This window comes from Saccopteryx leptura, chromosome 3 (genome assembly GCF_036850995.1).
Source record: "Saccopteryx leptura isolate mSacLep1 chromosome 3, mSacLep1_pri_phased_curated, whole genome shotgun sequence".
Lineage (NCBI taxonomy): Eukaryota > Metazoa > Chordata > Mammalia > Chiroptera > Emballonuridae > Saccopteryx > Saccopteryx leptura.
The window spans coordinates 275,034,795-275,050,217 of NC_089505.1; the positions used below are offsets into that span (position 1 = coordinate 275,034,795).

General features: G+C 40.8%; 1 protein-coding gene across 5 annotated transcripts in view; it reads right to left on the bottom strand.

Annotated features, from left to right (window-relative positions):
• Positions 1 to 222: 222 nt before the first annotated feature.
• The window catches only part of EML4 (EMAP like 4), a 154,772-nt gene continuing 139,571 nt past the window's right edge, over positions 223 to 15,423 (bottom strand). For all 5 annotated transcript variants that reach the window (XM_066378395.1, XM_066378398.1, XM_066378397.1 and 2 more), the window contains 4 exons: positions 7,108 to 7,195; positions 6,491 to 6,589; positions 2,948 to 3,078; positions 223 to 2,284 (listed from right to left, as the gene is read on the bottom strand). In XM_066378395.1, coding sequence (XP_066234492.1) covers positions 1,811 to 2,284; positions 2,948 to 3,078; positions 6,491 to 6,589; positions 7,108 to 7,195 — 792 coding nt within the window. In that variant the 3' untranslated portion in view covers positions 223 to 1,810. The remainder of the gene's footprint in view (positions 2,285 to 2,947; positions 3,079 to 6,490; positions 6,590 to 7,107; positions 7,196 to 15,423) is intronic.

Sequence of the window (15,423 nt, forward strand, 5' to 3'; positions counted from 1 at the left end):
ATGCTCTCTGATAATTATGTATTAAAAAAAAGATGGGTTGCTTGGAATCCATATCTCTTCTTTTGAAGAGAGCTACTTTGAGGTGTTGTTTTTTTTTTGAACAGTTGTAAACAAAAGGAAAGAGATATACATGGACATACATCTATACACTTAGAGATACACACTGAGTATTTTCAATGTGGCATATATCTGCTTATATAGAGATACATACAAACAGAGTAAGTGTCCACACTCACCCCTTCACACACACCCACACCCTTACATACAGCATGTGAATAAAAAATGTCGTGAGTGTCCTTGGGAGTTCACTGGAGTTTGTATGTTACCAAATGATGATGAAATACCTGATTTTTATTACTCCTGAGAAGATACTAGAAGGGAATGACAGTTCTGATGCACTTTGGAATGGCACAGTCACGTAAACACTTGCATACTTAAGACTTCTGAACTCATCCAAAGTTTCTAAACATGATCTAACCAAAAAAAAAAAAAAAAACCAAAAACAAAACAATGCAGCAAGTTAAAAAATAAATCAAAACAAAGTTTTTTATAATCCAAGTATAAACATAGGAAATGCATATGTCAGTATTTTTAAAGTAGGAAACATGTACTTAAGAAAAACAGTCATCTGACAAAACAAAAAAACAAAACAAAAAACCCCACAAATATCCAATGCATAATAATACATGCATTGCCCAAGAGTACAGGATAACCACATTAGAATTACAAGGCTTATAACAACTCCACCAGAGAAAAATGACCATACGTAGCAAGTCTGTTAAGTACGTAATTTATATAAAAAAATTTTACCATGACTGTTAACACTTCTGTAAAAAAGAATTAGCATTTTGCTGAGTATCTTATCCCTCAATATAATTAATCTGTATAAAAATTACAACTAAGCCAATGAACCTCAAGCACCAATTCAATCACCTAAACTTACTGTATTTATATTTCTTCTATTACCGAGGGAAAAATTATGTTGAAGGCTAAACTAAAATTAGCCTAGCAATTATTACAGCTTAGTTTTAAAGGCGTGCGGTTTTTTTTTTTCCTTCCATTCTCTTGAATGCCAAACATTTAAAAATGTTCAAGCCAGTAAAGGAATCCTTGGAGGAATCCATTTTCTTCTGAGTATCAATGGTTTAATATACATGAAAAGCTCTGGAACAAACCACTGCTTTCTTAGTTCTAAGATAAAATAGATTTGCACACAAGAAATTAAGAAACTGTCTCCTCATTACGACTCAGAAAATGCAGCACCTATATAGTAGACTAACAAGCACACTTCGACACCTGCCGGTTGGGTAGGGAAATAGGCTATTCCGGAGGCAACGCCACTGCCTGTGGCAATACTGGAGTATTTCTTAACTAAAAATTTCCACTAGACACTTGGGGTAGGAGGATATCTCAGTAAGAGAGCTTTTTTTTTCTTGATTTCTTTTTCTACATCAGGAAATAGTAGCAGTCTGAGCCAGTAGATGAATAACAGTGTTTGATGCCTCTGGTACAAGGGGTTTGTTTTAAATCAACACAACTGCCGTTTCTGCTTCCAGTATTTACATCATACCACTTACACAGTAATTTCTGAGACACGTTTAATGTTTCCGTCTCTCCTACTATTAAGTTTGGTTAATCTCCAGCACACACCAAACTGAACCGTCAGGTTGGCTGCATTTGATTGAAGATAAGACTATTGAGGAAAACAGATCATGTGGAACCCCAAATCTTGGTCCACAATGACTTTCCATCACTTCCCAGCTTGTTATCTGAACTCGAGCTCAAGATCACAGGCACTCAAGCCCTGGTGTTAGGACAGAGGTGGCGCATCTTGCTGGTCCTCAGTAGAAGGGGCTCCACTCTGCTCCTTACTCATCTCATTGGACGGCTCTCCACAGACAGGCTCGCTGAGGTCTTCACTACCCCCTTCGCTCTGTTCCTCGCTGTGGTCTTCGCTGGGCTCCACAGTCTGTTCCAGGCTGTTTTCCAGAAGTGTGGGAGAATTGCTTATTCTACTTTCGTCTTCAGCGGTCTCATTTACGGACTGGGAAGGAGGTGGTGTGGGAGTATTAGATGGCATGACGCTTTCAATGGAAGAGGTGGGGGCTTTGGTTAGAGTAGTATCCACTACAATCTCGTTTTGAGGCAAAGACAACTTTTCCACAAGTTTCCACTGAATGATGCTCATGTCTTTTCCACCAGTTGAAATCAGGTGACTGTCATTATGAGTAAAACTGACATTGGTGACATGGCTGCTGTGGGCACTATACTTGTGACTGGGAGCCTATATGAAATAAATCAGACAGGAAAATTAAACTCATTCTTCACATGCCTGTTTACAGCAATGGAGGTAGTTAAATAAGGGGTATCAGCTTGTGAAACATAATTCAAATCAAAGCCGTAAGTCATCAAATCTGAAGAATAAGACTAGCAGTAATTTCCTTTTAATACCTATTTATATGGGAGGAACAAAACAATAATTAGACATCTATACTTCAGACTGTGTATTTAAAAAAATAAAAGTCCATTTCTTCTGGATATGAGGCAGATATACTTAGTAATTATTCTATTGGGATGGCCAGGGAAGAATTTACTAGGTTGGCAGGATTACAGGTAAAAGACAGGAAACTTTGAGTTTTATAATGCTGGTCATATGTATAACAAAATATTTCAATGTTTTTAGGAGAAACTTAAAACTGCCAAAAAGTAAATAAATGGACAATAAAACATCATCAGCTGCCTTCTGTAACTACCTCCTCCTGCTTGACCTTCCCAGGGAAGAAGACAAACAGTGCCTCCTTGGGTGCTTACAGACTGCTCTGCCCTCCCCTGTGCATCACAGTGCCATGGGTAATCAGTCACCCTGCAAATACTTGCATGCCACTGACACAAAATTAGCCCCAAACAAAAGGCCCCACAATGCTAATTTCTATTAAATTGATTTTACCTTCGCTTTGGAGCAGGGATACTGAAACAGATGGACTTTGCAAAAGTCATCAGCAACAGCTATCACCTTCCTATTGTGGGATCGCACCAAGGCATTGATATCTGTTCCATCAGATCCTTCTGGCCAGACACCTTCGATATGGGGACACAGGGTGTAGAATTAGCTTGAAAAATGTAACTGCAATGCTACATAGGTTTATTTAGTTTTAGAATCTTACTTGATTTCATTTGTGTTCATTTTCCCTTACAAATTTCTTAGTGGCTCAACATTTCATTCAAGTGAAGTTTTATCCAAAGTCTAACTAATAATAATATTATATATCAAAACAGCCTCAAGATAGAAATTTTTTTTTTTACTTTACAAGACAGAGAGAGTCAGAGAGAGGGATAGACAGGGACAGATAGGAACAGAGAGAGATGAGAAGCATCAATCATTAGTTTTTTGTTGTGCATTGCAACACCTTAGTTGTTCATTGATTACTTTCTCATATGTGCCTTGACCGTGGGGCTACAGCAGACTGAGTAACCCCTTGCTTGAGCCAGCGACCTTGGGTCCAAGCTGGTGAGCTTTTGCTCAAACCAGATGAGCCCTCGCTCCAGCTGGTGACCTCGGGTTCTCGAACCTGGGTCTTCTGCATCGCAATCCGACGCTCTATCCACTGCGCCACCGTCCAGTCAGGCAAGATAGAAAATTTAATGAACCCGAAGTACTCACTAGTAACCAGCAGGTGGTGCTAAAATAATTTTAGTTTTAAGCTTAACTCAGCTGAGCAATAAATAAGCTCTTCCTTTTGAAAGTTTCTAGTTAGAGGGGAAGTTCTCAGTTACTTGTACTGCAAGGTCTAGAAACAGAGCCAGAGCACCAGTTCTTCAACATGGACTCTACATAAGCCGTGTTAAGATTCACACACCCCTTCACCGCTCCCTTTCAGGCAGGCACTTCAAAGAAAACCTCTGAGAGAATCTAGTCTCCCTGCTATCCCATGGAAATTTCTTGTAACTATATCCAAAGATAAAACATAGCAAATTTAATTATTCTGATTATGAGGCACTGGTGGTTATGTTCAAAACAGCACAAAATTCTCTTAGACTAGATTAAAACTATGGAATATATAAGGGTTGAGATGCTGGCCTCCTGTGGTTCAGTGCTACTCTAGAGAACACTATAGAGTAAATATGCTAAAACAAATTGGGGCCCTGGCTGGTTGGTTCAACGGTAGAGCGTTGGCTTGGTGTGTGGAAGTCCCAGGTTCGATTCCCAATCAAGGCACACAGGAGAAGCAACCATCTGCTTCTCCAACCCTTCCTCCTTCTCTTTCTTTCTCTCTCTCTTCTCCCTCCTGCAGCCATGGCTCAAATGGTTCGAGCAAAGTAGACCTTGGGTGCTGGGGATGGCTCCACAGCCTTGCTTAGCTCAGTGGCCAAGGAATGGAACAGCAGCCCAGATGGGTGAGCATTACTGCAGTAGAGGGCTTGCCGGGCGGATCCTGGTCAGGGCGCATGCACAAGTCTGTCTGTTTGCCTCCCTGCCTCTCACTTAGTAAGGAAAAAAAAAAAACCTGAAACATTTCTGAACTGACATCTAATAATAAGTATTGTATATAGCTTCATTAAAATAAGTAGGTTGCCTGACCTGTGGTGGCGCAGTGGATAAAGCGTTGACCTGGAAATGCTGAGGTCGCCGGTTCAAAACCCTGGGCTTGCCTGGTCAAGGCACATATGGGAGTTGATGCTTCCAGCTCCTCCCCCCCCGTCTCTCCTCTCTCTCTCTCTCTCTCTCTCTCTCTGTCTCTCCCTCTCCTCTCTAAAATGAATAAAAAAAATTAAAAAAAAAAAAATAAAATAAAATAAGTAGGTAAGTTATCAGCTGCTTTATTTACACCGGAATAATGAAATTGTTTATGGACTAGTCAGGGTTATTTTGTTTTTAATTTCCTAGCCTAGTAGGCTTCTCCATCTCTACAGCAGCTGCTCTTAGAACAAGCACCTACAATGGATTACTTTTCTAATGTACACAGCAGAAAGAAATGCCCAGGTCTATACTTAGGCTGGAGGTTAGAGCCCAGCTTTCAGAAGACAGAGATAAACTGTTCAAGGAAAAGTACTAATATTTAGGGTATTGCTTTAGATATTGGTACTACATCCTTTTCATTATTCTATTTACTGAGTATAACATCTCTATTTAATTCTTTGCAAACAAGGGGGGTTTTTTTGTTTTGTTTTTAGGCAAGACAGAGACGAGAAACATCAACTCACAGTTGTATCACTTCAGTTGTTTATCAATTTCTTCTCCTATGTGCCTTGACCAGGGCACTCCAGCTGAGCCAGTGACCCTTTGCTCAAGCCAGCGACCTTGGGCTCAAGTTGGTGAGCCTGTGCTCAAGCTAGCAACCTTTGGGTTTTGAACCTGTGATCTCAGCATCCCAGGTTGACCAGGGTGCCACCACTGGTCAGATGGCATTATTATTTTAACTTTTCCATTTACCCTTTTTCAGAAGGATATCTACAGATTGGGAAAGGTTTAGGAAACTATCAGAGGATAGATTTCTAGAAATGTCCAAAATATCAGATTAGGAATGATCCCCAAATTTTATCTTTAAATAATGTCTATAAGTGCCTTTACATTTCAGCAAATGGTGCTGGAATTGGACAGTTGCATGTACAAGATTAACCGTAACTACTTCTGACAAGAATGTGGACAAACAGAACCCGCCTACACTGCTGTTGGGAATGTAAATGGTGCAGCCCCTTTGGGAAAGTCTGGTGGTTCCTCAAAAGGTTCAACACAGTTATCATGTGGCCCTGCGGTTCCACCTCCGGGTATATAGGCCAGAGAAATGAAAACATGCTTACACAAAAACTTACACATGCTTGTTCGGAGCAGCATTATTTATAATATGTAGCTGAGAAGTGGAAACAACTCAAGTGTCCATCAACTGATGAATGGGAAAACAAAATGTGGTGTTATCCATACAGTGGATATTATTCAGCCATAAAATGAAGTGCTGACCCATGCTACAACATGGACCTTTAAACCATGTGGTCAATGAAAGAAGCCTGTCGGAATGGATCACATTTTAATTTCATCTAAATGAACTATCAAACAGTCCAATCATTAGTCACTGCTGGAGGATTTCTATTTGGGGGATGAAAATGTTCTAAAATTAGAGATGATGGAAGCATAACTGTGAATATACTAAAACCGCTGAATTGTGCTCTTTAGGTGAATTATACGGTATATGAACAATATCTCAATAAAGCTGTTTTTAATACCTACAAATTTAAAAGTTTTAATTTTCACTTGGAGAGAAAAAATGGAAAGGCAATCTGTGCTATCATGTAAATTTCTTGTCTTTCATATTTATTGGGGACCAAAAATCAGGATTCTGCATAGTATTTATTGGTTTAATGTCCCTGAATTTGGCATTTACAGTGATAACACTAAAGTACACAAGGAGTGTATTTCATTTAGAAATTTAGGCAAGTAATTATTATACATAAAACCCCACAAACAGCATTCTCCCATCAGGTGTCACATCCTTACCAAAGACTTGAAAGCCTAGTACACAGGTGTATGTCGTCCAATTGATGTCCTTACACTCTGATCGATTCCTGATTAGTTTGCAGCCACTTGGAATGTCCCCTTTAAATTTAGAAACAGGAAGTACAATCATAGTGCTTGTGAATAAATGTATTTGAAAGTGCATCTTGATTCAAACTAGCCACGTTTACTTGTATTTATAATCCATACACTGAAAAACATTAAGACACATTTAAAAAGGAAAAGAAAGTGTTTACTTTGACAGGGTTTGTAAAATTACAAACTGTTTCCCACTGAAGTTGTTCTTTTTTCTTTAAAAAGCATAAATGCTCATTTACTACACTTATTCCTGCCTCCAAGAAAAGTTGTTAAATATAAAATCATTCAGAGCAGCATCAATCTCCCTGAGTTAATTTCTTATGACTACATGTCTACTCATTTAAATTAACTCATTACTTTCTTGGAGAAGTGAAGCACATTTGAGATTCTCATTCCTGAGACAACCCCGAGTAACTTGGCTTAGAGTCCAACATGCATGCTCCGTGTAATTCTGATTTCACACCACCTGCTCTAGGGCCCCAGCAGACACACCTCAGAGATGTGTGAGCATTCATACTTACAGTACAGTATTTCATAGTCTCCCGAGTTAGACATTATGTACTTGTTGTCTGGGGACCAGTCAAGATGTGTGATATAGCTGGAATGTCCCTAGGAAACAATAAATAGACCCAACTATTAGAAAACATTTAGTTTTGAATAATAGTTTAATAGCCAATACTATATTCTGAGTAGCCATTTATGTGGAATTCCTAATGTCTAGAGAGCAGTATCACATCCTGTAGAACTGAACAGGGCTCCTAGCAGGTCTTATGTTCTTTTCTGTTCTAACTTGCTGGGAGCCAAAGATGCAGGTATGCGAAGGTGCCAGCAATACATGAAGAGTTCAAGCAGCACTTTGGTGCTCAAGAAGTCTCACCATAGTGAAAACGTAAGTACTTGGAACTTGAGTGTACAGTTGTCCTCTCCACTTAAGATACCACAACAAGTACCTTCTATCTATCATCTATCTATCTTATCTATCTATCTATCTAATCTATCTAATCTATCTATCTATGTATATTAGAGACTTCCAAGAAAGACAGTCACTGCAACTGTACCATACCTCAGGCCGTATCTCAAATCACTGGTGTCCCTGTTAAAGTGACTTTGTTTTTGAGAATGAAGTATTGGTTCTGGGTTGTTCAGAGTACAGTTTTCCTAGGACACTTCTTGAGTATCCAATGTACACCCCAGAGGCTGAGAAATATGGCATGCATACAACGGGCAGTGGAGGTCTCCTAGGAAGACTCCTATCCCCAAAGAATATTCTAGGAGAAGAGTCACTCAACACTGGACTCCTTTAGAACAGCTGGATCCAATAGAATCACCTGACTCCTTAAAATGTTCTTTAAACAGGAAGACAGTGATCTTTCTCTGCTGTGGTTTTACTAACACTGGGGGAATTTAAAAACTCCTAAATGCTATATTTTGCTGGCTTCACGTGTAAGCAGTAAATGATTTCCAATGAACTTTCAGATAAATCATACAGGTCTTACTGGTTTTCCAAAGCCAATGGAGACTCAAACGCACTTTTTTTAATCTCCACTGTGGTAAAACATTTAATTTCTAATGTACTTTTTAAATTACTAGCTTTCTATGCATGTGGTTTTGTTTATTTATTTTTAAGACTTTATTTATTGATTTTAGAGAAAGGAGAGAGAGAGAGAGAGAGAAAGGAGGGAAGCATCAGCTCATAGTAGTTGCTTCTTGTATGTGCCTAGACTGGGCAAGCCGAGGGATTTGAACCGGGACCTCAGCATTCCAGGTCGAGGCTTTATCCACTTCACTACCACAGGTCAGGTATGGTTTTATTTTATTTTATTTTTTTTTATTTATTTATTTTTTCTTCATTTTTCTCAAGCTGGAAACGGGGAGAGACAGTCAGACAGACTCCCGCATGCGCCCGACCGGGATCCACCCGGCACGCCCACAAGGGGCGACGCTCTGCCCACCAGGGGGCGATGCTCTGCCCATCCTGGGCGTCGCCATATTGCGACCAGAGCCACTCTAGCGCCTGAGGCAGAGGCCACAGAGCCATCCCCAGCGCCCGGGCCATCTTTGCTCCAATGGAGCCTTGGAGCCTTGGCTGCGGGAGGGGAAGAGAGAGACAGAGAGGAAAGCGCGGCGGAGGGGTGGAGAAGCAAATGGGCGCTTCTCCTGTGTGCCCTGGCCGGGAATCGAACCCGGGTCCTCCGCACGCTAGGCCGACGCTCTACCGCTGAGCCAACCGGCCAGGGCCAGGTTTTATTTTTTAAGTTAGTAAATTCAAAATACCTTAGCTGTAGTTTTTAATGATATATATGAAGTATTTTAATTATTCTACCACCCCTTCAGCAGTCTGACAACATGGCCTAAACCTCTCTGGAGCTATGATCTCCCCACAGTGCTGCAAGGCAAATAGCATATTTATTCATTTAAGTGAATTTGAAAACTGGCCAGACTGGGCGGTGGCGCAGTGGATAGAGCATCAGACTGGGATACAGAAAACCCAGGTTCGAGACCCCGAGGTCGCCAGCTTAAGCAAGAGCTCATCTGGTTTGAGAAAACTGAAGCTTCCTGAAGTCACTGGAGATTAGGTGGTACACTGGGAAGGGAATCACTTGCCAGGCACACAAGACCTACCAACTTAGTAAGAAATCAGTTTTCAAAGCCACAAAGACCTATGTGGTTACTGGATATTTTCTGAATGTGGTGGAAGGATGGGGTTCATGCAAATCCTTCTCATAGTTCACAGGAATCTGATGCCTGACTCTGGCATCTGTAGACACCATTCTTCTAAGATAAGAAATATTCTGCTACATGAGGGAACGATTTAACCATATTAGTTATAGTGAAGTACATTCGTCCAAGAAGCAGTCATCCCAATGATGAAGAGCCTTTAATAGCATTACTTAGACAATCAAAAGCATTGGTATGCCTACATAATATTCACTTAACTCACATCTGTGTTGGACACAGAACATATTTAGAGGGAAAATCCATATAAAGTAGTCTCAAAATAGGAAAAGTAGCAAAGACCTTGGGGAGGTTTGATTCATACTGGAAAATGAAGTTTTTCCCCCTGGTATGGATTCCAAGAGCTAAGCAAAGAAAAGATTAAATGCAACTGCTAGGGGTCTATAATGCTACCTTTCTAGACACCACCTCAGTGTCCTTGTCCCACCCAACTCCTATGCCAGGGAAGGTACACGCAGCACTTGAGGGAAGTAGCTTCAAACATCACCCTAAGGCCAGAGACGCAGTTGGGAGCAAACCATAGTATATATACCACCTTAACAGAAACAGGAGCAGATTCTAGCTGGCACCTGCATTACTGCCATTAAGTAGCTCAATGGTGTAACTACAAGTCACAAGTGATGAAGCCCAAAAATACTACTATGGAAAAACTGGGAATATTTTAGCTATTTCTGTTAACTATAGGAGGATCACCTACGTCCGTGGATGCATCCCTGGCTGTCTATTAAGAATACCTGGAGAGTTTTTAAAATTTTAAAAGTGTCAAGGCCCAGAGTAGGTATCCGGGTGTCCTCTCACCATCTACAACAGCGCTGTCCAAGGGACCTGTCTGCAGAGATGAAAATGCTGTGTGTCTGTGTGGTCAAATGCAGTAGCAACTAGCCATTTGTAAATTCTGAGTGCTCAAAATATGGCTAGTACTCCAGGGAAGTGGACTATATTTAACTTCATAAACAAAGTTGTTACCCTGTTTCCTCGAAAATAAGACCTAGTGCAATTTTTTTCAAGCTTAGAACTATAAGGCCTCCCCTGAAAATATGACCTCGCGCATCTTTAGGGGCAAAAATTAATACATATAAGAAAGATACTGTCTTATTTTCGGGGAAACACAGTAGTAGCTGTGATGCTACATAACGCAGTTTATTCTTTCTCTACTGATTTAATAAGCAGAGATCTGTTTCTGGATTCTCCTCCCTGTTCCATTAGTCTATTTGCCTATTCCCAGTCAATTGATAGTTTTGTGGTATGTGGAAAATTCAGGTGAACTTCAGAACCTTTTTATTAAGCTTATAAATATCATGTTAAAAATCTAAGAGTGAGTGCATCAAATTTAGAGAATAATTTGCAGAGAACAAATATTTTTATCGTCTTTTCATCTATGAACATGTTATGTCTATTTTTTTAGGTCTTCATTTGTTTTTCAGCCATGTTTCAGTTAGCTTCCTGTGCTCTTCTTGCTATGTTTATTTGCAAAGCATCTACGGTTTTTGTTGTTCTTGCGAATAGGATTTTTTCCCAACTACAGTTTTGATGTGCTTTTGCCTCCTGGAGAGAAAGCTGATCTTTATAGAATGTAGATGGCGAGCTGTCTATTCAGTCCACATTCTGCCCTTTCAGTAAGTGCCCAACTAAGACACTATTTCCCGGACTCTTCTGCAAGGAGGAGTGGCAGAAGCCACAGTGGGGCTTCCAAGCAAACTTGCAGAGTTGACTTGGTAGGAGGGCCCTTTTCCCCATGCTGTTCCTCTCTTCCTGAAACTGGGATGTGATGACTGGAGTTCCAGCAGTATCTTATTGAGGATGATGAAGAAGAAAGAAAGAAGGATCCTGGGTCCCTGACAGTGTCTTTTAAATGCGAACATATCCCTCGTTTGTTTAAGTCACCAGGCACTGCAATATAGTTCCTGTTACAGTAACACTGAATCCTACTGCTGTGTTGAAATACTGCACCAGTTTTATGGATTATTTCTTGGGAGATTTCTAGGTAGATAGTTCAGTCTTTTAACCTTCTTCTCTTTTTTATATCTATTTTCAATTACCAAAATCCTGGAGAAAAGAACAATTAATTTTACCAGCACTTCTTGCCTCTCCTAACAGACTTCTTCTGTAATGCTTCTGTGGTAGTAATTACTGCCACTTTGATATACTCTATCTCCTAGGCTAAGATCTTTGAGTAGCAGTGTTAGAAAGAACACAGGAATTTGAGTCAAACAGAAAGCCATTAATTTGCACAATAAAATAATCAGGACACAGGCATGACTCCATCCACCTCTCTTCCCCTCAATTCCTCTACTGCACACAGAATAGAACCTGTAGGTCAATCAGACAAATTCTTTCAAGGAAAATACACAATTGTCCATAATTAGAAAATAATGTTGAACTTTCATAGACTTATGTTAAATTCATAGAAACACCCCTAGATCCAACCCAGGGTTCATCTAGTTATTGAGAATAATGCTACTACTAATAACCTAACATTTCTGAGTATCATCTGTCTAGTAGAGCATTAGGTTTAAGTACTTTGCATATACTATCAACTCTAAATCTCATAGTAACCTTATTTGAGGATGATACTTAGTATGTAAAAGGGTTTAGGAAGCAGAAAGAGGTAAAGTAACTTTAGAAGTCACATAAAGAACTAGTTGAGGCCCTGGATAGGTGGCTCAGTGGACAGGGTGTTGTCCCAGTGTGCCAAGGTCTCAGGTTTGATTCCCGGTCAGGGCACATACCAGAGGCGATCAGTGAGTGCACAACTAAATGGAACAATGAGTTGACGCTTCTCTGTCTGTCTCTCTTGCTCGCTCCCCCCCCTTCTCCCACCCCCAAATCAATGGGAAAAAAAAATTGGTGGAGCCAGATTTCAAACCCAGGTCCGATGGTTCTGGACCAAAGTAAACACAGCAGTTAAATCCCAAACCCACTTTTCCTTATTGCTGTTAACACTGAAGATGAGCAGAAAGCAATTTAGAAGTAGCATTTTAAGAAAAGGAATTTATAAATAATTGACCTTTTCAGTACATTTTTTTAAACAGTACAGGAAAGGCTGAGGTAAGGAAACATTGTACGGAAAGCAACAAAACTAGAATTTCACAACACTTAAAACGCACAAGACTAGGGGATCTTTGAGAAAATCAACCAGCAGTTTTTGAATTCATTTTGGCTATAAAATCCTTCTGTCATATTAACTCTTACTTGAGAAGCCGCTTATGTAAAGCGAATAAACTCAGATCCATGCCAGCCCTACCCCACGCCAGCCCCAACCCCAAATCCTAGGGCTTTGCAGGAGACAAATTAAAAAGAACTTCTGAACCCAGAGCCTTAAAAGGTTTTCTATAGCAGCAGTTACAAAATCAAATGGCTCACAGTAAATATAAACAATTGTGATGGTTCAATATTAAACCCATGAGTCCTATAAATTTAGTCAAACCCCCTTTAAAAAAAATATTTACTAAACACTAAGAAGATGTAAGTTCTCTTAGGAAGTAAAAGAAATAAAAAGAGCCCTTCTAAATTACACGGTCTCATATGAGGAACAAAAGGCCACAGCCAAGGCCGAGGAGGTTTGGAGCGTGCACCGGGGAGGCAGCGTGCAGACTGTGCTCCCAGGGCCCAGGCGGGAAGTGGAGGGCAGACAGGCCACGGGGGAGGAAGTGAAAGGCTCTCAGGGATGGACAGGACACAGGCATGACTCCATCCACCTCTCTTCCCCTCAATTCCTCAGCCGGCCCTGAGAGGTCAGGCTCATAAAGAGCAAATTGTTTCTTGGAAGATCACTGAGGTTCCGTCAAAGAGGAGGCCAGGCCCAGTCATGTACAGTAAATACCGAGTTGTTTGCTTGTAAGGTATCACTTGGCACATGACAGCAAGTCTGAGAGCAGCCTCAGCAGAAAATATGCTCGTTCACTCTTCTTAATCTAGACCCTTGAGGTAGGCATGTGTGAGCACTAGTCTGTAAGAAGCAAATACTGGGCCGGGCTCTACAGTCTCATTCTTACTGCTTTCTCAGATAATGAGATTTACACCTTTTGTGGCATCTGTGATTGTCATATTGCAATTTAATAGGCAATGTCTTAATGGCTATAATCCAGTGATATAATGGGTAGTTAGACTAAAACACAGGCAGACATACCAAGCTAGTTGATGTTCATGACAGAGAAGAAAGGCTGTTGTTGGTACACTGGGCTATTTGCAAACAAGAGGCAAATGAAGCATGTTCCTCGCCCTTCTGCACTAATTTCAAAATCATGACACTCCCCTAAAACTGGATGTCTTTGTTTTGTACTGCACCTATTTTTGCTTTGTTCCTAACAAGACAAAGACTCTCTTAGAACTAAATGCAAGGGTTTCAAAATGGTAGAGAGAAAAGGGAAGTGGCAGGATATATGAAAAGAGTTTAAACCAAAACTGCTCTCTTGCTACACTCTTCTACATATACTGAGGTTTTCCAGAGTTTCAAGGACTGAATAGACACATCAAATTTTAACTCAGTCTTGACCACTTTTAGAGACTACTCAATCATATACTTAGACTGCAAGGTAACTGTATTGAGACTGGCTTGCTCAGAACACAAATAAAAAGGATGGTGATAAATGAACTCTTGCTACAGTTGGCTTACTTTTCTTATTCATCAAATGAGGAAGTTGCAAGATAATGCTCTCTTCTACCCTTTATATGCTTAAAAAATTTATGATTCTAAATGAGAAATAACATTTTTTTTTTCTGAAGTTGGAAACGGGGAGGCAGACAGACTCTTGCATGCGCCCGACCAGGATCCACCCGGCATGCCCACCAGGGGGCGATGCTCTGCCCATCTGGGGCTTCGCTCTGTTGCATCCAGAGCCATTCTAGCACCTGAGGCAGAGGCCACAGAGCCATCCTCAGCACCCGGGCAAACTTTGCTCCAATGGAGCCTTGGCTGAGGGAGGGGAAGAGAGAGACAGAGAGGAAGGAGAAGGGGAGGGGTGGAGAAGCAGATGGGCCTCTCCTGTGTGCCCTGGCCAGGAATTGATCCCGGGACTCCTGCACGCCAGGACGACATTCTACCACTGAGCCAACCGGCCAGGGCCTGAGAAATAACATTTCTAAAAAACACCTAGGCCCTGGCTTGGTAGCTCAGTTGGTTAGATCATGGTCCCAAAACACTAAGGTTGCGAGTTCAAACCCTGGGCAGGGCATGTACAAGAATCAACCAGTGAATGCATGAATAAGTTGAACAACAAATCGATGTTTCTCTCCCAAATCAATAAATAAAAATAAACACTTGGAAGAGGGACTATACAATAAATCTCCAAATTTAGAGTTTATGCTAAGTTTTTCAAAACACTTAAAAATTTTAAATAGGGAAGGCCAAACTTCAGGAGAATTATGAAAGACATCTGGGCCAGCAGTAAATGGAAACAAGTTTCAGTGAATGGGACAGCAAGTTTTGTGTGTTTACAGAAACTACAATTGAAACGTTCTCCCCAAACCTCTGAGAGTTTAATTTTCGAATTAGCATGCAATAAAGCAGAAAAAGGCAAAGAAGTAAGAGTCATAATAGCTCCAAGGCTGGCAAGGACAGATTACAAACTGACCACATGTATGCATCTAGGTATTCACTCTTCAAAAGATACTGTGGGCCCTGGCCGGTTGGCTTAGTGGCAGAGCGTCAGCCCAGCAGGCAGATGTCTCAGGTTCAATTCCTGGTCAGAGCACATATTAGAAGTGACCATCTACTTCTCCCCCTCTCTCTCTTCTCCTCCCACAGCCAGTGGCTTGATTCCTTCATGCGGCAGCCTCAGACACTGAGGCTTGGTTGGTCCAGGCATGTCAGACTCAGGCACTAAAAATAACTCAATTGGTTGATTTGAACATCAGCCTCAGACGGGGTTGCTGGGTGGATCCTGGTTGGGGATCATGTGGGAGTCTATCTCCCCTGCTCTCACTTAAAAAACTAACAAACAACAAACAAAAAAAACTCAAAAGGAGAAAGCTTTTTAGAGTATACAGGGAAGTACAATATTCTGTCAGGTAATCTAAAGCAGCTAAGGACAGAAAACAACAGATACATCAATGTAAACATTTAACTCTCTTTTTAACAAGTAAAAATTTCTAACAGTTTT